Raw genomic sequence first — 21,593 nt, 5'->3', positions numbered from 1 at the left:
AGGCTGGACAGAGGGTTCAGCCTAATCTAAGCCGATGTACTGTCGCCTCTGTAATCCGGACACTTGAAAACAGGTTAGTTACCAGTTTGTAGCTCTGCATAATTCATGATATATCAGTGATTATATCTGTTGTGTGAAACGTATTTACTTCATTGCTGTAATTGAATTGTTGGCATGTTGCATACTATAACTGTACACAAATCCTGCACAATGTACTGTGGTAGACTTACTTTTATGCAACACAGACACTGACCAACCACTATATCTTTGTTGTTTATCTGAAGGACTGAGAAACAAAGAGGTGCAGGTGGAAGGCTAAGGGTTTTCAGAGAGGCACAGGAAGCAGCAGTTACAAACTGGGTTTTGGCAAACAATGCCATCACACTTAGAGAGATCCGAAGCATAGTAACTATGTGCTGAGATGCATGTTGCACAATGTTATTTTTGAATAAAATGTGATTTTTTTCAACAACTCATTTGCATTTCTTCATTTACTGTATTTCTGTAAACTCAAGCAATCTTTCTCTGCAGAAACCTCTGTGTACAGAGCATAGCCCATAACAGATGAAAGTGCTTTAGATTATGCTCAGCAGTGTGTAGTTGGGTGGTCAAACCATCTAGTATTATGAATGAAGTGTGTTATATTTGGTGCAAAAGTTTGCATTTGGTAAGTGTTTATGTAGTTTTGAGTGCAGTTCTTCACTTAGCAGGAGACATGAGGTGTTTTGCACTTTGGGTGTGTGGTTTTGTGAATTGTGTTTAGTGTTCTGAGAAACTGAGCAATTCAAAAGAAAATGTGTGTTAGCAATCGAGAAAAACTACTTTTTTTTGCATGTAACATTATGTAACATTAAACTGTCTGTGGCTCTTTTCTGCTGTAACAATATAAATGTCCCCTCTGTGGGACTAGTAAGGTGTTCTGATTCTGATCTGATTCTGAACTACGATGCTCAGCAGCTCGCTTAACAAAACTTTGACGCTGGTATCAGTTTGGTTTCCCACCAATCACGGGAGTATTGTGTATAGAAAGTGTTGAGTTATATTTCTCACGCTACCTAACATCCATGAGGGCAACATGACAGAGGGAGGGCTGTCACTCAGGATGCCAAACTACTCTTTGGCAAGCCCCGCCCCCCCAATCAACATCAAGTTTGAAGGCGAAAAAAACGGTGAAACCTGAAAAAACAAGATTTGAAACTGAAAAAAATAATTGTTTTGAATCTGAAAACGTAAAATCTGCAACTGAAAAAAATAAGGATTCAAATATCAAAATATGTATAAAAGGAGTGGAGCTGTCTTTTTATGAAAAGTAATTAAGCTCGCTCCGACTTCTTTCTCTTTTTTTTAATCGAAAAAAGCGAACTATTCAGTTAGATAGCAAGTTATTATAAAAGTAAAGCAAGTACAATTTCAAAGCACTTTTCAAACCTTGAAAAACACCACATGAAATTTCAAGCATTTTCAAGGATTTCCAGCACCCGTACGAACCCTGCTTCTATTAGGGATTAAGTTAGACGTTTTTTACACCCTTTCAGTTCAGTTCTCTATGCAATAATTGACATGAAGAAACACAGGGTTTTACAACTTGTACAGCTGCCTGCAACAGAGTTTTTCTTTACCTCACTATTACCACTAGGGGGAACCATATATTACCCTCAGAAGACGTGATGTGGCGGGAGAACCTTGCTAATTTAATGTCCACCACAGTGACTCACACATGAATATAATTACACCTTTAGCTTAAATATCAAATGTCACTTACTAGACACATTTAGAAGGTTTTACAAATGTTGTCTATCACTCCAAGTATCAGGAAGGTGAGGGAAAATGTATGTAGAACTCACATGTCTGATTTTCTTCCATTGACAGCTAAGGCAGCAGAAGCCCCGCCCTCTGAGGCCCACAACAACTTGGTGCATTCCCCATGGTGCATTCAGGCTGAAGACATCCAGCACAGCTGAGGAAAGGTAAGCTCAACCTCTTACAATTAGATGATTTAAATGACAGAAATGTCACATGAGTTGGAAAGTCTTTCAGGGTAAATGTTCTTTTTTTAGACTTATCCTATTATAAATGTGACTTGTGTACAGGAGACAACTTCACACTGGTAACATTTATCTGATGAGTTCCCTCCAGGTCATTGCAGCTGGGAATGAGGATAGTAAAAATACATATTAACTAATAGGAAGAAGACATTTGACTCTTAAATATTGTTTTTCAACATTAATGCTTCATAAGTCTCACTTTAAATGCCCTTCATTTTTTCAAAGAGCTCATTTTGGTGTTAATATTATTTGGACCACTTTTTAGCGTCCCACCTCTGATCTATTAGTTTAAGATTCCAGTTTTTTCCTGTACAGAAACCACACTTTTGGTTTGAGTGACTTCACTGTGACCTGGCGGTTTGTTATCTCAGAGGCTGAGGACTCAGTCTGATCTGTGGCTCACTGATAATGTTGTGCAGCTGATGACAGTGTGTCAGCCTCTGTCCATCTGACTGTACACACATTATGTCTAACAGTGAGTCAGCGGCACGTTGGAGGTCCTTCTGACTTCCCATTTATCCCTGGAATATTCCACTTGTAATCTCTTTCCCTTTGCAATGTAATGAAATGATTGCTAAGTCATACCTGTAACCCTACATTTCTTTAGGCCCCAGCAATGTGGCGTTCATGCTTTCTCGTGGCAGTGCTGACTGGGAGTGTGTTCCCAGTGTCAGGGTTCAGTAATGGGAAGGTGACTGTTGCCTGTGGAGACATGATGCCTCGGCATGGTGATGGCCCTAGCCCTGCCCCCCCTCCATTCAGCATCACCGTGGATACAGCCTCATTCACCCCTGGTGACAACATCACAGGTAGACTGCAACACCTGAGCTTTACAGTGAACGCATCATCTCTCCTGTTAGCTGATATCTGTCCTTCCTCCTATTCTCCATCCACAGTGACTTTACAAGAGGCCTCCTCCACCCCCACATACTTCAGGGGGTTTCTGATAGAAGCTCGGGATGCTGGGAAACCGAACTCCCCCGCCGTGGGTTCCTTCCTCCTGACTGACCCACAGGAGTCCCAGCTGCTGCAGTGTGGAGACACTCAGGTATTCAGGAGCTACTAACCTGTGGTATAGGAGCAATGTGCGACAAATAACATTTCTAAATACAATTTTCTTCCCAAATTTCAAATTGCTACAAGTAGTGGGTCAGTCGAGGTCTACATCATTTTGCAGTTGGGCTTTTTCAATCTTTATTCCGGGCATATGGAAGAGGAATATGTTTGTAGGATAACAATAAGTGTCCCTAGAAAACATTTAACTTCTCCAAAAGTGCCCAAGACCTTCACTTTTCCCCGACTATTGAATGTTGAATTGAATGATCCTTGATGTTTCACACCCTTACAATTATTTGAAAGGCTGAGGAAAAGTATTTGTTGTCCTGTAATGCGACATGATGCTGGCCCAAACTCGTGGAGACATCTTTGCTAAAGCTCTAAGAGTGAAATGCTGCTGGTATTACCCTTAATTATTACTTACTGTACTGGATGACAGCATGAGCTAAAGCAGCAGTTACCGAGCTGCTAGTCTGAGCATCACCATCACCTCAGGATTAAAAACCACATGTTTAATGATGTTGTTCTTTGAGTGTGTGACACTGTGAATCCCTGTCATTTGAAGGGATCTGGGGTGAGCCACAGGAGAGACTCAAGAAAGACTCTCATTCAGGCCGTGTGGGAACCTCCAAACAACCCTCCACAGAGAGTCCAGTTTCTGTGAGTGTGCACTACTCTTCAGTTCAAAACTATTGAGCACATGATTGCAATTGAAATGCTGACACAGACACTGTTATCAGACAATCTGTAACTCAATAACAGGGTTTGCAACTCTTGTAAAACAGGTGTGTGAAGCTAAAGTTCAGAGTTTATTGCTTATTGCTTTTCGACCATTCAAAAATACTTAATAGGTTAGGGTTAGAGTTAATAGGTTAGGCTTAGAGTCTCCATTTTATAGGAAACACAACATTAAAATGCAAAAAAATATATTAATTCAATAGTCATGGCAAAGTATGAGAACAACATAAATTCTAAAAATAAAAATACAATTAATATGTTAAAAAATGAAGGAAATGTGTTTTTAAAAGTCTATTAGATATACATGATTATGGAGTTATAAGCCCAAACTTTTTTGAGTGTTGTTTTCTTCTCTCTTAACATTATAGCCTATGATACTATTACTAATACTTTTTGAGGTGTTTTTGGTGTGTCGTTGCAGTGTGACGGTGCTGCGTGAATATAAGGTGTTCTGGGTAAAGATGGCAGGTCCTGTGGTGTCTCTTCACGGAGCGACTGCTGGTCCATCCACTCCTGCTCCTCCTCCAACCAGCAGCGCCCCCCCTCTGTCTGAGCCGGTCAGTCATCATCACAAACACAATGCTAATACCAGAGGTTTCAAATGTTATTTGTTCCAGTTTTTCAGTAATGATTACTCTAACTACACTACCATTTTTCTCAGTCTGACAGTAGAGAGCTCTCCCTCCACCTTGTTGTTGAAACATCTCCCTAAATCCATTAGCGTAGCTAGCTAGCACCAGATGCTAACACACACACACAGCAGCAGCAGCCCTCTACTTGCTACAAACTTAAATATGAAAAGGTTCAACTACGCACACACACATCATCTCGGCTCGCGCAGCACGCTCACAGGCATAGATTGCGTAATAAAGTATTGCGCACCTTGGAGGTGCAGTGCAGGCATATTGTCATTCAAGAGATGTGTAGTTCTTTTGGAAAACATGTTTTTATTTGAGTCTATTTACCTCGTTAACGTAAATAATACTCATTACATTGACACATGCATTATTTGTGATTAAAATAATGGTTGTTGGTAATGTATTAGCGACCCCCACAGATGTATGATTTCACAGCGTCCGTGGGAGCTCAGACCCCTCCTTATGGGAGCTCAGCTCCCATTGGCTCCCACATAACTCAAACCCTGCATGTTAGGTAATGAAAAACAGTATAATAGGGGACCTTTAACCCGTAACATGTCGCTGCTCACATCTTATGACTAAAAGCCTTGAACCTTGAACCTTGATCTTCCGACCTGGGCCATATGTCTCCTTCCTCCTCAGTTCAGTTCAGCGGGATGTGGCCTCAGTAAATCTTGCCTCAGAGATCCAGTGGGCTGTCACCCAGAGTCAGATCCCGCCTGTTTCTTCCTGTCGTTCGTTACTGATCAACAAGGAGGGAGTATGACGTTTGAGTTGAGCGGGCCAGCTGAAGGATACTTGGCCTTTGCCCTCTCTCTGGACAAATGGATGGTGAGTTATATCATTCAAAATATTAATTCCCACGGCTTCAAATGAGGCAGAATTCTCAAACATTAATGCATTTGTACAGCTTTTGTAAAAAACGACGTAGTTTATTTACATTTTTTCGACATCCTATACTATGTCCTTTTCCTGAATATTTTGACATACTGTACAACCACATATTTTCACATACTTTTGAATATGCTATATAAATAATCGTCATTCTTACCACACTGATTGGTTAAATAGATGTTTTGAGAAACGTTATTAAGAAATATATGGCGTGTGGTGCAGTGGGTTCTGCGTAGGTGTTCGGATCAGGGGGTCACAGGTTCAAACCCCACTGCAGTCAGCATGTCGTTGTGTCCCTGGGAAAGACACTTCACCCCAAATTGCTCCTGTGGGGATTGCCCACAGTATTGAGTATGTAAGTCGCTTTGGATAAAAGCGTCTAACAAGTGACATGTAATGTAATGTAATATGGTGTAATGGATAAGGCACTGACCTCTGGAGTAAGAGAATGTTGGTTTGATTCCCGTCTTCTAATAAAAGCTTATTTTTGTATTTTTTTGACATGCTATACTATGACTTTTCGGTAATTTTTACTGACAAATATATTATTTAGATGAGGGAGGACCCTTATCTAAAAAAATATATTTTTTACTACAAGGGGGGGGGACTCTTATCTAAAAAAAAAAAAAAATGTTTTATCACCCCCCCGACCCTTATCTAAGAAAAGATATGCATGCTATACTATGACTTTTGTGTCATTTTGTTCAACACTTGATACTATGCCTGGTTTCTACACACTATACTGTGCCTTAATTCGACATAATGTAGTTGTTTTCAATTTTTTCGACATACTATATGATGTAGTTTCTGTCCTTTTCATCAACCTACTATACTACGCCTTATTATATAACAAACTATAACATACCTTATTTCGACTTAAAACACTATCCCTGCTGTCAATTCTTGTGATGTTATTATTGACGTGTTTTCATTGTGGTCCTGTTTACCATGAACTCTTCAACCTTCCCTTTTACAGGTAGACAAACAACAGCTTTGGGACTGAACACAATGAGCTATAAATAGATGTATGTACATTGTTCTTCCATTGTAGGGGAATGATGACGTCTACATGTGTGTGAGTGATGGAGGCAGCGTCACCATCAGTGCTGCGTACGTCTCTGGGCGAACATACCCTGAGCCGGCGATACAGGTACACACTCCGACACACACTGATCACTATCGACACACAGTTACTATGATGGCTGTATGTTTTACACGTGTTGACCGTTCTGTTTGCAGCAGGATCTGTGGGGCCGGGCATGGAGGTTGGCTGATGGGTTAATCCAATGTCGTTTCCAAAGAAAAATCATTCTCCCTCACGCCGACGGCAGGTTCAACTTAAGCCAGAGCTACTTCCTGTTTCTTGCAAACGGTAGATCTCAGCAGGGTAAGACAGCAGTGACTTGATGTTTAACATGATGGGTATGCAAGGCGTACAAAAAAATAGCTAGTTATTCCTGTCCACTACCAATATCAATCAATCAACAACTTTATTAATCCCACAAGGGGCAATTGGTTATGATAATATGATGCCAGCCTAGGTCACTTTGGATGAATACTTAAGAATGACCTAAAAGTTAAACAGAGAAACGGTCACTTTAACTTTTTGTTGTCAATTCCTGTTTTCGTATTTTTACATTTACACCTTGGGGTCATGTGCTTTCAGACTAGGTTACATTGAGAGTACTTGATATTCATATCAAATTGCTTCCTCTTCACAGTGCTATATACTGAGTTGACATTCTTGTGCGTTTAATAACATTTTGTGTAATTGGGTACAGAGTCCATGTTGTCAGCAGTTTGTCCTCCACAGGTTTTATCCACAGACATGATCGCCAACCTCTCATCTCCTCGAACCAGAAGGAGATCACGGGTCCTCCTGAGGATCTCGGTGGCTCCCGCTCCCCTCTGCTCATCAAGATCCATGGTTGGTTGACAAACATTGCATTCATATGGGTCTAGCATGTGCTAACGCTATACTATTGTAAGTCATTCTGGTGTGAAATATCATGCTAAAAAGAATCATTCCTTACAACCTAGTCCCATCTGTGACTTCTGCTACTGTATGTGTTATTTGATTCAGTCAGTCCCAATGAAAACCCAACAAAAACCTTAGTGGAAAGTCAAGATGTTTATTTTTGTTTAAACGGATAGATTAGCTTTAATTTACTATAGGTGTCAGAGAAAGTAGAGCAGAGAGGGCAAGACAAAGCGTAACCGTACAGAACTTTCCAAAGGGACGACATACAATCATTTACAACAACCAATAGAAGACAAGAACTTAAATAAAAGCAGAACTAATCACACAGATAAAGCACAGCTGAGGCCTGTACTACGAAGCCGGATTTTCGCTTAGCCGGCTGACTTCAGGGAAAACTCGGGCTTTCCGGTCCTACGACGCTGGTTCTCTTTTTAGCGGGCTAGATCTCCATGGTAACTTATGCTGAGCGGCTAATCTCCTCGGGAGGAGGTTAGGTTGCAGGCTAAGAGATCAACTCAGTGAAAGCACCGCCTGCTGACCAATCAGAGATCCATGTGCGGAGTTTAAAGCTATCAAGTCATATTACAGGATAGAGGAAATACAGAAAAACTGCCGTTGCAGGAAAGACTGCCGGCCAAAATCAACTGACTGTGTGAACGTGAAAATTAATAGAATATCCCCTCCCATCTTCAGAGCAATCTGACTATTATAACATTAGCGTTAAGAAAGCTTACTTAAATATCTGCCACAACATAAGTAACCGGATCAAAGTAACATTACGTAGCATACAGTCCGCGGCACTGTGAGTGCAGACGGCGATGTGTCCCTATTATCATTCATATCACATATCACATCACATCATAATGTATCATATATGTCCTTATTTGAGTCAGCTTCTTGAGCCGTATCTGGCCGTGCAACACTCACAGTGTCACATACTGTATGCAGAAGTATTATTTTAAGCAACACATTAAGTTGACGAAACACTCGAGTCAAATGTAATTAAAGTCAGATCCACTCGTGTCTTGGACGGGGCAGTGATTTCATAAACCTGTTAATGTACGCATTCAAACGCTTTTTCTTTTACCAGCTGTATTCACCTTGCAGGTGCAGCTATGTGGCTTTTATCCTGGATAAAGTGTTTAAGTCATGGATGTTTAAAGTTTAACTTCTTCATATTTGACTAATATTAAAGTTCACTTTTCATTCAGGAAGTATGACGCTGCGCTGTCAGTACGCTTGTCCGTGTTTGAGATTGGTCGAATGCTCCAAATACCACCCCTTTCATGTGAACGCGCACCTAACTAGATAGGACACGGCTGGCTTGAGCGATCCACTTGATAACCAGCGTCGTAGTACAGCGTATGTTTTGGATTGGGCCAACTGCCAAACTCAAACATATCCAGGTTAGGAAAATCCGGCTTCGTAGTACAGGCCTCTGGAGGGGGCCAGCAACAACACTTGTGTGAAAACATACAGACAGGAAGTAAAAGCAGACATAACACAGTGGGTGAAAAACGTTACAAAATAAAACGGGCAACACAAAGACAGAGCATGGCAGTCGGACAGGCATGCTTTAATTCAAGGCAGAAAGTAGATGACACCTCATCTCACCTCAATTATACATGTTTTTCCCCTTATTTCTGTTCCCTCAGGTGTTTTAATGCTGACTGTCTGGATGTGGATGGTGAGCACAGCCATCTTCATTGCTCGCCACTACAAAAACGTCTGGCCTGAGAAAACTTTGCTGGGACAAAAGCTTTGGTTTCAGGTGAGAGCACTAGTATCCGTTACAATTACAATGAAACACACACACATGGGACAATGAAACACACATGGGACAATGAAACACACACATGGGATAGGCTCTGGAACAAAAGCTTTGGTTTCAGGTGAGAGCACCATTATCCGTTACAATTACAATGAAACACACACATGGGATAGGCTCTGAAATCTCACATAAAATATCTGAGGAATATAACACAGATCCAGTCTTCATCAAGTTTTAAATAGTCCACTTCAATATCTGAGGAATATAACACAGATCCAGTCTTCATCAAGTTTTAAATAGTCCACTTCCCTCATTTCATTCTCTCTGTAGCTTCATCGAACCATGATGGTGTTGGCTGTGCTTCTCACTGCTGTGGCCTTCACCCTGCCTTTTATTTACAGAATGGGATGGAGCAAGGTAAGAGTGTGTGTGTACGTACGTGTGTGTTTGTACATGGACCCCCTCCATGATTGCCCACCTGTCCCTCCATCTGTCTAACTGGCTCTTGCCATCCCTGAATCTTTTTAGTGTGTGTGTGTCTCTGTGTCCCACACACACATCTTCACAACAACACACTCTGCCATCATCATTGTGTCATCAGCATTTTCTTTTACTGGTGTGTGTGTGCTTAGCAGCAATCTATCAAGACTTGTCCTAGGAGTAACTAGTAGATTTGTATATTTCATGTACATTCAACAACATGCTGAAGATCGTAGGTATATCTTTTAAGTCTTGATGAAGTCTGTGTCTATAAAAGTGGAGTGTCACAGGTTTAGCAATAATAACACGGGCAGGAAAAGACAGGAAGTAAAACAAAACAAGACACGGGGACAAAATACATTTAAAAAAAAAAAAAAACAGGAAACAACACCAGGATCATGACATGGATGTGATCTTCCCCTAGTTCCACTGTGGTGTGTGTGTGTGTGTGTGTGTGTGTGTGTGTGTGTGTGTGTGTGTGTGTGTGTGTGTGTGTGTGTGTGTGTGTGTGTGTGTGTGTGTGTGTGTGTGTGTGTGTTGTGTGTGGTGTGTGTGTGGTGTGTGTGTGTGTGTGTGTGTGTGTGGTGTGTGTGTGTGTGTGTGTGTGGTGTGTGTGTGTGGTGTGTGTTGTGTGTGTGTGTGTGTGTGTGTGTGTGTGTGTGTGTGTGTGTGTGTGTGTGTGTGTGTGTGTGTGTGTGTGTGTGTGTGTGTGTGTGTGTGTGTGTGTGTGTGTGTGTGTGTGTGTGTGTGTGTGTGTGTGTGTGTGTGTGTGTGTGTGCCAAGGCCATCTGTGTACGATGATAATGACATGTTATCAGAGATGGGGTCGTTACTAAAAAAAAGTAATATATTACATATTACTTTAAAAAATACTCTCTACATAAAGTAACTCGTTACTTTACTCGCAGGTCCGGCCCGCCCCTCCCTACAGGCAGATCACGCAGACTGCTAAAGTTTCAAATGTTCTCTTTAGTTCAGTTTCCATTGTCGCATAAGACTGATTCAGATATAGCTCTGACCATGGCTGTCCTCTGTCTCCTGCTATCTGTATTTTGCGCAGTATATCTCTGAACGATGCGATGGTGATTCCACTGTGCAAATGGGCAACATTACCTCTACTATGAAGGATGCTACAAGCCTGTCCATCTCTGCTTTGGTTACCGGTCCTCCAAATTCTTGCGGCGGCGCACTCACAAGAATCCTCACTCTGGGTTCGGGGGTCCTTAGCTATTAGCTTCACCTTAGCATGTGTTCTTTGCAGGTGTTTGTTGAGGTTTGACGTGGTGTTTACAGCAGTGGATAACAGCTTCTGGCCTGGACACAGTTTGCACCTCACCGTCACATTCCTGTCTATTCTTCGGACGAACTCAAAATAATGGGCATACCTCCACCCCTCGAAAGTTATCGCTGACTCAGCCATGTTTATGCAGCACTGCACGCCGAGATGTGGACGTGCAAGTCGCGCAGATTACGTACATATAAACCTGCGGCGGAAACCCCTCTTGTCTGTCAGTGTGATTATGACTGATTTTATAAAAGTAACGCGTGTCGGGGCAATGTTAGTAACTGTAGTGTGATTACTGAATTATAAAAGTAACGCGTTACACTACTCCGTTACCGACAAAAGTAATATTATTACAGTAACGCGTTACACCCAACTCTGCATGTTATGATCATTATGTTTGACGAGTGAGTGAAACTTTATCCCCTTCGTGGAGGGTTCCTGTTGCTCAGCTTCTTCTGCTGTGAACTAACACAATTGAGTTTGTCTGCGTTCACCAAGGTGTGTGTGTGTGTGTGTGTGTGTGTGTGTGTGTGTGTGTGTGTGTGTGTGTGTGTGTGTGTGTGTGTGTGTGTGTGTGTGTGTGTGTGTGTGTGTGTGTGTGTGTGTGTGTGTGTGTGTGTGTGTGTGTGTGTGTGTGTGTGTGTGTGTGTGTGTGTGTGTGTGTGTGTGTGTGTGTGTGTGTGTGTGTGTGTGTGTGTGTGTGTGTGTGTGTGTGTGTGTGTGTGTGTGTGTGTGTGTGTGTGTGTGTGTGTGTGTGTGTGTGTGTGTGTGTGTGTGTGTGTCACACACTCAGCCATGTTTAGTCACATGCTGCTGGTTCTGCTCTCTGGTGTGAGTGACACTAATCCACCAAGTGTTTACTCATCACCACAGAGGAGCTTCAGGTATGGAGCTAATTTCCTGCCATAACTCCACAAACAAACTAAACAGGTTTTACAAATGCCTCATAATTCACCAACAAACACAATGTGGTTTGCCAATACAAAACACCATCTACAAACTAATGCATTTAGTTTTGCAAAGAAACGTATCTATCAAACAAACACATAAAATATTTCTAATAAATCATGTTTCAGAGACAAATTCAGCTTAGGTTTTACAAGTACACAACTTTTTTTTTACAACTACAACACTTTTTTTTACAAGTACAAAACTTTTTCTTCTCACGGCGGAATATTACTGCCAAAAGTCACGTGACTCACTCGCGTGACTTTTGGCAGTAATATTCCGCCGTGGCTGGCTCATACACACTCACACATGCTCCACGGCAGCAGGGGGCGCTACTGAGTCCATAGAGTGGCGAAGTCCCTCCCCTTCCGGTGGACCTCCAAGGGACCTTATTTCAGAAAAATGATGTATTGAAGTCAATGGAGAGAGAAAGATTATCTTTCGATCCCGTTTGAATTGTGCCACGAATTACACATATGATGTTTGTCAATTTAAAAGATAATTTTGCAAGTCAAAAAAAAAAAATGTGTCGTAAAACTGTGAAGTAACACATTTGTTTGTGTGAAACGCTCAATGAACTACATCTCTGGTCAACAACACACGTCACCAAGATGGCCGTCACTACTGTCTTGTCAACAAAACGATTGACTACCCTCACTATCACCACAATGAAACACGTCCTGAAGAATGTCATGCAAAGCTGCCTGCCTGCCTTCCTTTGATTCTCTCTGAACTGCCTGGTCGTTTTAATGTTTAATGTCAACCATTTGTGCAGATAGCATGAAGTAGAGAAGAGTGCCGATGCTAACGTTAGAGTTAGCATTTCTCCCCCGGGCTTAAATGGTGTATTATAGAATGATCACACCGGTGACAGTACTCTTCAAAGGGTTCACAAAATATGACTACTACTCTTACTGTTGAACATTTTGGGTTACTTAATGTTACTTCATGTTAAGGCTAATAAAAATGACAAGGCTGTAATGCTAACTAACGTGCTAGCTACTAGCTAGCTTGATCCAGACACTCCTGGTCCTTTCATCAGACGGGAAGCGAAAGAACGAGCAAGACCCATTGCTGGTATAATAACAACCTGGTACTAAGCACACAGGCATCTTGTTAAAGTTATCTTATCTTAGCCAGCGCCATATAGATAGATTATATCTATATGGCGCTGATCTTAGGTATCTGAATGGTGGAGGAAAACAATTGTGACATCACTTACGCGACTCTGAGATTTGTAGTCTTTCTAGTTACGTATTTTTCATAGTCTTATATTTCAACAGTTTTACGACAAACTGTGACTTTTTGGACATGGAAATTATTTTTTAAGATTGACAAACATCATATGTGTAATTCATGGCACAATTCAAACGGGATCGAAAGATAAGTTTTCTCTCTCCATTGACTTCAATACATTATTTTTCCGAAATAAGGTCCCATGGGGCGGAAGTAGATGGGCGTGACTTCGCCACTCTATTGGGAAGGCGGGAGGTTGAGCAGAGCACTAAATTCACCTTGTTTATAATATTATCACTATAACACTGACCCAGATCGCTGGATCGCTAGAAAACACCGCTGTGTAAAATAAAGTACTTGTAAAAAAAAGTTGTGTACTTGTAAAACCTAAGCTGAATTTGTCTCTGAAACATGATTTATTAGAAAAATGTTATGTGTTTGTTTGATAGATACGTTTTTTCTTTGCAAAACTAAATGCATTAGTTTGTAGATGGTGTTTTGTATTGGCAAACCACATTGTGTTTGTTAGTGAATCATGAGGCATTTGTAAAACCTGTTTAGTTTGTTTGTGGAGTTAATAACTCCTGAACTGTCCTGAATATGGAGCTAATTTCCTGCCATAACTGTTATGGCAGGAAATTAGCTCCATATTCAGGACAGTCAACAATCTGCACGTTCTGACACCGGCTTAAAGTGTGTGTGTGTGTTGTGTGTGTGTGTGTGTGTGTGTGTGTGTGTGTGTGTGTGTGTGTGTTGTTGTGTGTGTGTGTGTGTGTGTGTGTGTGTGTGTGTGTGTGTGTGTGTGTGTGTGTGTGTGTGTGTGTGTGTGTGTGTGTGTGTGTGTGTGTGTGTGTGTGGTGTGTGTGTGTGTGTGTGTGTGTGTGTGTGTGTGTGTGTGTGATGTGTGTGTGTGTGTGTGTGATGTGTGTGTGTGTGTGTGTGTGTGTGTGTGTGTCGTGTGTGTGTGTGTGTGTGTGTGTGTGTGTGGTGTGTGTGTGTGGTGTGTGTGTGTGTGTGTGTGTGTGTGTGTGTGTGTGTGTGTGTGTGTGTGTGTGTGTGTGTGTGTGTGTGTGTGTGTGTGTGTGTGTGTGTGTGTGTGTGTGTGTGTGTGTGTGTGTGTGTGTGTGTGGAATATGGAGGTCTACGGTGCCTCCTGTGGGCAGTGGCGGCTCCAGAGTATTTTTGTTGGGTAATCTATGGTAGGGCTAACCCATACAGTGGTGGGGCTCAAGTCAGTATTTGCAATGTAATTAGCCTTAGCCTACATACACGCTATATCGCCCCCCTTGACAGTGAAACGCCACACGTGAGGTTTAGATTATTATATATAGCCCCCATTGTTCTGTGTGTCAAAATGAAAGACAGCCCACACACCTACAGTATCAATCATCAAACCGTGGGGTCTTATTTCATTACGGTAGGCTAATGTTGTATCGATGTATATAGAGATGTACTACCGCAAAAGTATTCTCCGTCGGTACTTCCTGCAACAACACCACGCCGTTATCGTGATTCTGATTGGCCAGAAGACATTATCAAAGATGTTTTATTGAGAAGTCGATCACTACGTGACAAAAGTTTTCAAAACTGTTTCTAGTCTTCGGTATTTCCAGACAAGTGGCTACTGAAATCAATCTTACTAACTGCTGTCTGTGCAATTTACTCCACGCGAGTTGGCGGACTTTATTTTGCTTACTTTAACATCATTTTTCATGGTGGGGCTAAGGTGGGGCTATATAAGCCATTTCTTGGTATGGCTGTAGCCTACCCCAGCCATACCCTGGCGCCGCCACTGCCTGTGGGTGAACTGAAGATGTTTGAAAAAAAAAAGCTTTATTCTTGTGGTTGTATTACAGCTAATGAGAAAGCAGCAGGCTCAAAACTACTCTTTTTGTAATAAGACTGTATATTTTTGCTCAATACTGTATTTTTCTTCATAGTCTTAGGTACTTTTAGCATTCCCCAAATGTTCCATTAAAATCTCATCTCAGTTTCTGAATCGCAGTCATCAGGGGTCTACTTCTAACCAATTTGAGGGACTTAAGAGTATTTTAAGCGAACATACATTACACTGTTAGTGTACAGTTTTATTATTATGCTGCTGTGTTTATTGTGTTTTTGTAACTCTGGCACAACTATTTCCTTCGGGATTAATAAAGTCTTATCTTAAATTATGTTATTATACAGTTTGATTGTGAAGTGGAGGATACTCCAGGGGTCGGCAACCTTTTTGATATGAAGTGCCATTAAAAAAATTAATTGTTATCAGCGTTCCAACGATCGAGAATGATCAACGGGGGGGGGGGGGGGTTGAGGAGCTTGACGCTGGTGAACTATCAACAGGAGGGCGGGGGAGCCTCGCTGCGGGGAAGCAGTGTGTGGACCTGTCAGCACAACTTACATAATTCTGAATTTAACAAACACATTTAAATAATTGGTTTAAACGGCATAATAATAAGGACGATTGTCCGTTCTGTGATTCTCCAGAACACACATGTTATGATATTAGGGTCATGCAGAGTGAGATGAGATCGCTGTCCCTTTAAGAGAGAGAGAGAGAGAGGGGTGTGGCGTGTGCATGTGTGTGTGTGTGTGGATGGTAGAGCGACAGTGAGGGAGCGTGTGTATGTTTCTGGAAGTGAAACGAGGCAGCAGAAAAACAGAGGTCTGTGATGTATTTTGTGAAACAGAAGAACAGCTAAATAAATGCAACGGCCTCCCAAGTAGAGCTCGCCTCTCTCCAGTCATTTAAGCTAAAGTGTATTTGACATCCATTCTCTAACAGGAGCCGTTCTTATTTCGAAGCTTTTTGATACCGACTTATTTGTTCCACATCTCTATTGAAAGAGTTTTGCAGTGGCCTCTAGGTGTCTATCTTTCTCCATGACACACCGTCAGAACGTACTGACTGAATCCGGCAAAAATAAATCATAAACAAGACATTTGATTACTTGGATAGTATGCGTTTGCAGAATAGTCCAGATCACCTATAACTATGTTGGAATTGTTCCAATAACTTATGTAAGTGGTGTAATTTATGAACAAAGTGTGTATGAATATGACTCTAAATGGGCAGCCTTTAGGTGTCAGCATGCTTCAGACAGAAAGGGTGTTATTTCCCACTAATTGAGATTGCTTGCAGGGTTAAGTGCATACAGTGTGAATACTAACGCTCTGAGGCAGCCTCTGCTCTGATCCTTCCTGCTGTGTCAGGCCTTGTCTCTGATTCTGGTGTGACACCGTGTGAACTTCACACACCGCCTGCTGTTCCTCCCCGCCGTGACCCTTCGTCCTCGCTGAGCTTTTTAAATGAATTCGTCTGAAGGGCTTCGGGTTGCTTTGATATCTTCCGACAGAATATCCTTTAAGAGTTGACAGCAACATGTATAGAGTCTAAATCAATCAGTAACTCTTCATGATCAACACCGTGTTTACATCCAAAACAAATGAATACATACTATTCACAATCATAGATTATCATTAAACATGTCATAACTGTCTGTTCTTTTTTACATGTGTCCCCATTAGGACTTTAAAGGTCACCTATTATGCAAAATCCACTTCTTCATGTCTCTTCTACATCAACATGTGTCCCCTCTGTGTAAAGAGATTCTGGAAGTTTCAGGAAAAAAGATTCTCTCACTTTTTTTGTCCTGATCCATTTATATAAAAACCTGTCTGAAAATGAACTGATCAGATTTTGTCCACTTTATGTCATAACGATGTTTTGGCTTGTGTAACCATTAGCCAATCAGCAACCAAGGTAACCCCCCCCCCCCCCTTATCACCTGAATCTCCTCCTAGAGCACCATTGGGTTCTTTGTAACCAAATCTCTCTCATACCCCTTTCACACCAAGGCTTTTCCCCTTCTAGCTCCGTGCTAGAGCTTTTCTGGTTCAGAACCGGTTCTTCGGTTTAGCGCCGGCTCTTTTCACACCGCTCAGAGCCCGACTGGTGCTGCCGCTGCTGCGTCATGACGTCACAGTTTACGTCGCTGAGTTTCTCCCCAACGGAGCTCACCTCACAACAACAACGGGCCGGGGACTGTGTCGGGTCGATGATCGTGTTGCTTTTAATCATACGAAGCCAGATTAAATTAAATAACGACTTCTCCAACCTTATACTTTTCTCCAGAGTGCCGTGGTTCATTGTTTATTAATGTGTTTCAGCGGCATTTACCGACCGCTGCAGTGCTGATTGCTCTTCAACGGGAGTGTATTCTCCCGTTAGCTCCGGGTTAGCTCACACGGCTCTAAAGTATTCACTGTCTGACTGTCACACAAGCAGCTGTTACATATCCCCAGTTCCCCTTAAGTGAATGTGTGTCAGTCTGAATTGACGCTGTTTGGCATCACAACGCTGTTATGAAAGTTTCTCTGGTATAACATGGGTGATGTTAGCATAGCAACCGAAGCTAAACTGACTACTTGCTAAGCCGTTTTATACAGGCACTTTTTACTGGCGTATTTTTCATTATGATTCTACTTGTGATAGTCGGACATGACAACCTGTGCAGCCCATGTATTGATTCCATCCGATAGCTGCTATAATAACAAACAAAACGTCTGCCTGCTCTCCACAATGATCAATAACAGCGAACGGATGGTCAAAGTAAGGTACAAATAAACAGAATCACACGAAGCCTGGTTAGTGTTGCCTGACTTTATAAAGCGTGTTTTTTTTTTACAAGTGTGTGGTTGCGTTCTAGTCACTTTGCTCAGCACTACTGCTGGTTACAACTTTTATTTGCCGTACTCGCCTTAACTGTTATCTCAGGTTAATCTCGCCCCCCTCCGACGTAAGCGGTTCTTGCTTCTACACGGACAACTTTTTGGTGCTCGAAACGAACCGGATTCCGGAGCTTAGAGGCTGCTCCGCTGCGGTGTGAACAGGAAAACCCGGTGCTTTTCAAGCACCGGCCCCGAACCGGCCCTGAAACACCGTTGGTGTGAAAGGGGTATCAGAGGGGCGTGGGGAGGGGCTCCTTATTTTCATCTAAAGTAACAGACAGAGAATCAGCACTTTTGAAGCAGGGCTGAAACAGAGGGGATTATGGGTAATGCTGCAATGATCTGTTTGGTGTTTGGAGCCAAACACTTCAGAGACATGTTAGGTATATATCTGAGACCTAATATATTGATGAGAAACAGTATAATAGGGGACCTTTAAGATAAATATGATGTACAACTGGGGTCAGATGACTACATCTTACAGAGAGCCCTAAAGGTTGAGTATATAACTGCAGCTCCACTCTGTGTTTTCTGTTGTTTGTCAGCACGCCGGCTCTCACCCGTACATCGGCTGCACCGTCATGGTTCTGTCACTCATCCAGCTCATTATGGGAGCTCTCCGACCGGCCCCCGACTCCCCCAGGTAACACCTGAAACCACATTTTAACAACTCCAACACTTGCTCGCATCCATCTCAATTAAGTGGATTGTTCCCTTATTTATTCCTGCGAGAAGCACCATTAGGGGTTTAAAATCATCCGCGTAACCCAGTCCTGTCTCTCTGCATCTGCAGGAGGATTATCTTCAACTGGATGCACCTTTTGACAGGCACCGCTGGCCAGGCACTCGCTGGTGAGTAGAGTCATTAGGGAGGATATCTTCTGGAGAACCGGCAGAAGCTGCTCTGACAACACTTGTTTTCCAGTATCTGTAACATAACCATTATGGCAAAAATATAATACTCCTATGCGCCATAGTTGCTAAGCCTGCTGAACTTTGTACTTTACATCAAGAAACACAGTTGCACTTACAATGATTTAATTCAAGAAGGTCTCAGGGTCTTATACTCTGGCCCTTTAGAATGATTTGTGCATAGTGAATCAGACTTATGCTCATGGCCACAGAGGTACCAGATGGTGGAACTAAAGCACATTTGCAGTAAAAATACTGCAGTAAGAATATTTCTCTAAGTGGTTTTCTATATCCAAGTTTCATATGAAATGTATTAACAAGATAAAGCTGGTGTTATTCCACATCATTCCATATTATTTTCAGATGTGCAGAGAACAAATGTCACTGTGTGCTGTGTGCTCTGCATGTGTGACCACCCTCCCAATTCTTCTTCTTCAATATCTAAACGTGCATCTCTACTCTCTCCCCCCAGTGGCGTGTGTGTTCCTGGGGGTCTCTCAGCAGGCGCTGCTGTTACCCAGCCCCTCTTCTCCTGCAGTGCTGGCTGCATGGCTGCTGTGGACCCTGCTGGCTCACCTGCTGCTACAGATCCATTCCTGCACTCTCGGGAGAGAAGGTACTACCTATAGAACTCTCTAAGAAGTTTCTCTAAGTAGCTGAACGTGGTGGGCTGTTGTTTTGAGTGTAGTGTAAGAAGAAGACATATTCACCACATCCTGTAGTCTCAGCGGACACCTCCACCTCCATTAAGAGCATTAATGACATTAAGAGACATTAATGCTCTCTTAATGTCTTTCATTTTTGTAAAGCACTTTGAATTGCCTTGTGTTGAAAGGTGCTATATAAATAAACTTGCCTTGCCTAAGTTGAGCTCAATATTCAGAGCCCCTTGGTTGCTACTGAAAACAAGAATCTTCAGAAACAGCTCATACAGTACATGTGTCATTTCACCAGACTGCTTTTAAATTGATGCGTATTAATTCAGCGAGAAACAAAACACATTTGCTTGGAGACTGAAAAAAACCACCTCGAGCACATCAGTGAATGTGGCGATGACATTCAAATCCAACGTGTTGCTAGGCTTTAACACATGACGATGCTCACGCTACGCAGATCCCCTAACATGTGTTTGTTAAATTCACCGCCAGTGCACTTTTAATTCTGTCTCCTGTTAGCTGTAGATGAGTTCCTTATGCCGGGGGTAAACAGTTGGTATTGTTTGTTTCAATTAGCGGTAAGTGCTGCTGCCTGGACTGAGAAATCAATTGTTCTGTTCTGATGCATTATGACTAAAGTTAATACATTTGTGTGTGTGGGTGTGTTTGTTTCTGAGGTGTGTGTGTGTGTGTGTGTAGTTATGTGTGTGGAGTTATGTGGGTGTATGTGTGTGTGGGTGTGTAGTTATGTGTGTGAATGTGAATGCTAAATAGCTTGGAAATGTCAACTCTCTGCTGTTAATTTAATGACGGACCTGATACGACCTCCACTTTAATTTAAAAGTGTTATTTCTCCAAGCAGTGGAGTACAAGTGATCCACATTGCAATGTTCTTGATAGAGATGAATTTGAACTAAGTGCTGTTTGGTATTTCTGTGTTCTCTGCTCAAACATATCTGATTAAACATTGTACATCTATAGGGAGCGACAGAGAGAACATTTGTTCTGCTCAGTCATGGAGGCAGCAGCCTGAAGAGGTGAGATCTGAAACCAAACGTACTTTTCTATTTGTTAGCCTTATTTATCTTCGATGTATTGATTTTTTTTTATGAATCCCTTTCAGAAATCCAATGTCAAGAAGATCGTGTTTGTGGTGTTCCTATTGGGAAACACAGCGTTCCTGGCTGCCTTTATAACAACTATTGCAAGTGTGTAATGATCACAAATGATTATCTATATAATTATGTCTGGTAATTGTTTTACACTATATACATTTCTGCTATTTAATGATACTTTTTGTTGCTATTACTTGGTGTAAGATAGTTTATTTAATTGATAACTAAGGATATTTTAAATAGTACCTACATGTTCAGTTATGCAAAGGGAAAACCTGTTTGACTCCTAAGACTTTACTGAGCACATTTTGACTCCGCAGAGAATGAACCATTTCCATTTTCAGATAATTAAGCGACTTTCCTTGTGCCACCAACCCTCACGCTGATATGTTATCTTTGCACACAAGTAATCTCATCAACACCCGACAAATCAAACCGGCCAACATTCTTCTTTTACATTGTTTATTGTTGCACTAGTCTCTTCAATAATTGCACGAGGAATACAAAGTAAAAAGCCCCCGAATATTAAGTCATAAGCCTGAAAAAGCCATGTCAGGGACTTTCCACAGAATGTTTAAACATCAGCAAGCAACCTTGAGATTTGTAAGCTATAATTGAACAAAGAAGCATACAAACATGAAATGTAAAACAATGCTGTTTAAGGTCAGTCCAATCTAAGGAAAAGGAGTAACAAGCTCTAAGAAGCTGAACATAACAAGGCTTTGTAAATAATGATATCAACTTTACAATTATCATTAAATACCTTTTTATATTTAGGAAAATCCCTTTTTTTTCAGACATTTGTCCTGTAACAAAAAAAAAAGGAGGTTGAATACAAATTAAATTAAAGTAAGAAAAATAAACAAGATGTAAGTATACTGTATCTTAAAGGTAGGGTAGGTAAGAATGGAGAAACCAGCTCAAGTGCGCTAGAATTTGAAAGTACACAACCGGAAAAAATCTGCCACTTCCTTCAGACTTCCTTACAGAGCCCCTCCTCCAACACACACGAACGCGCACATGACCAATGAGGGCACGAGATAAGTTTGTGCACAGATGGAAGGCTGACATCTGAGATTTTAGTCCACTGTGCATGTATATCATTGG

At 41.7% G+C, this 21,593-nt stretch overlaps 1 protein-coding gene across 1 annotated transcript; it reads left to right on the top strand.

The window, feature by feature from the left end:
• Positions 1 to 1,874: 1,874 nt before the first annotated feature.
• Positions 1,875 to 21,325, top strand: LOC117495697 (putative ferric-chelate reductase 1). Its single transcript, XM_034147148.1, has 16 exons — positions 1,875 to 1,967; positions 2,653 to 2,854; positions 2,942 to 3,093; positions 3,667 to 3,761; positions 4,261 to 4,396; positions 5,120 to 5,308; positions 6,423 to 6,521; positions 6,611 to 6,758; positions 7,185 to 7,298; positions 9,008 to 9,123; positions 9,454 to 9,540; positions 18,349 to 18,446; positions 18,597 to 18,655; positions 19,188 to 19,331; positions 20,353 to 20,408; positions 20,495 to 21,325. Exons 2-16 carry the CDS (start codon positions 2,662 to 2,664, stop codon positions 20,585 to 20,587), a joined length of 1,779 nt encoding a protein of 592 aa, XP_034003039.1. The 5' UTR covers positions 1,875 to 1,967; positions 2,653 to 2,661; the 3' UTR covers positions 20,588 to 21,325.
• The last annotated feature ends 268 nt before the right edge of the window (positions 21,326 to 21,593 follow it).

This window comes from Trematomus bernacchii, unplaced genomic scaffold (assembly GCF_902827165.1).
Source record: "Trematomus bernacchii unplaced genomic scaffold, fTreBer1.1, whole genome shotgun sequence".
Lineage (NCBI taxonomy): Eukaryota > Metazoa > Chordata > Actinopteri > Perciformes > Nototheniidae > Trematomus > Trematomus bernacchii.
The sequence above is the reverse complement of the archived record's forward strand: the minus strand, read 5'-3'. Positions and strand labels throughout refer to the sequence as shown.

What these genes read in the sequence shown, in the direction of transcription:
- LOC117495697 (XM_034147148.1), top strand. Translation starts at nt 2,662, where the DNA reads ATGTGGCGTTCATGCTTTCTCGTGGCAGTGCTGACTGGGAGTGTGTTC. An exon ending in AAACGGTAGATCTCAGCAGG is followed by an intron (nt 6,759 to 7,184) that starts GTAAGACAGCAG and finishes TGTCCTCCACAG; the next exon opens with GTTTTATCCACAGACATGAT. An exon ending in GGAGGCAGCAGCCTGAAGAG is followed by an intron (nt 20,409 to 20,494) that starts GTGAGATCTGAA and finishes AATCCCTTTCAG; the next exon opens with AAATCCAATGTCAAGAAGAT.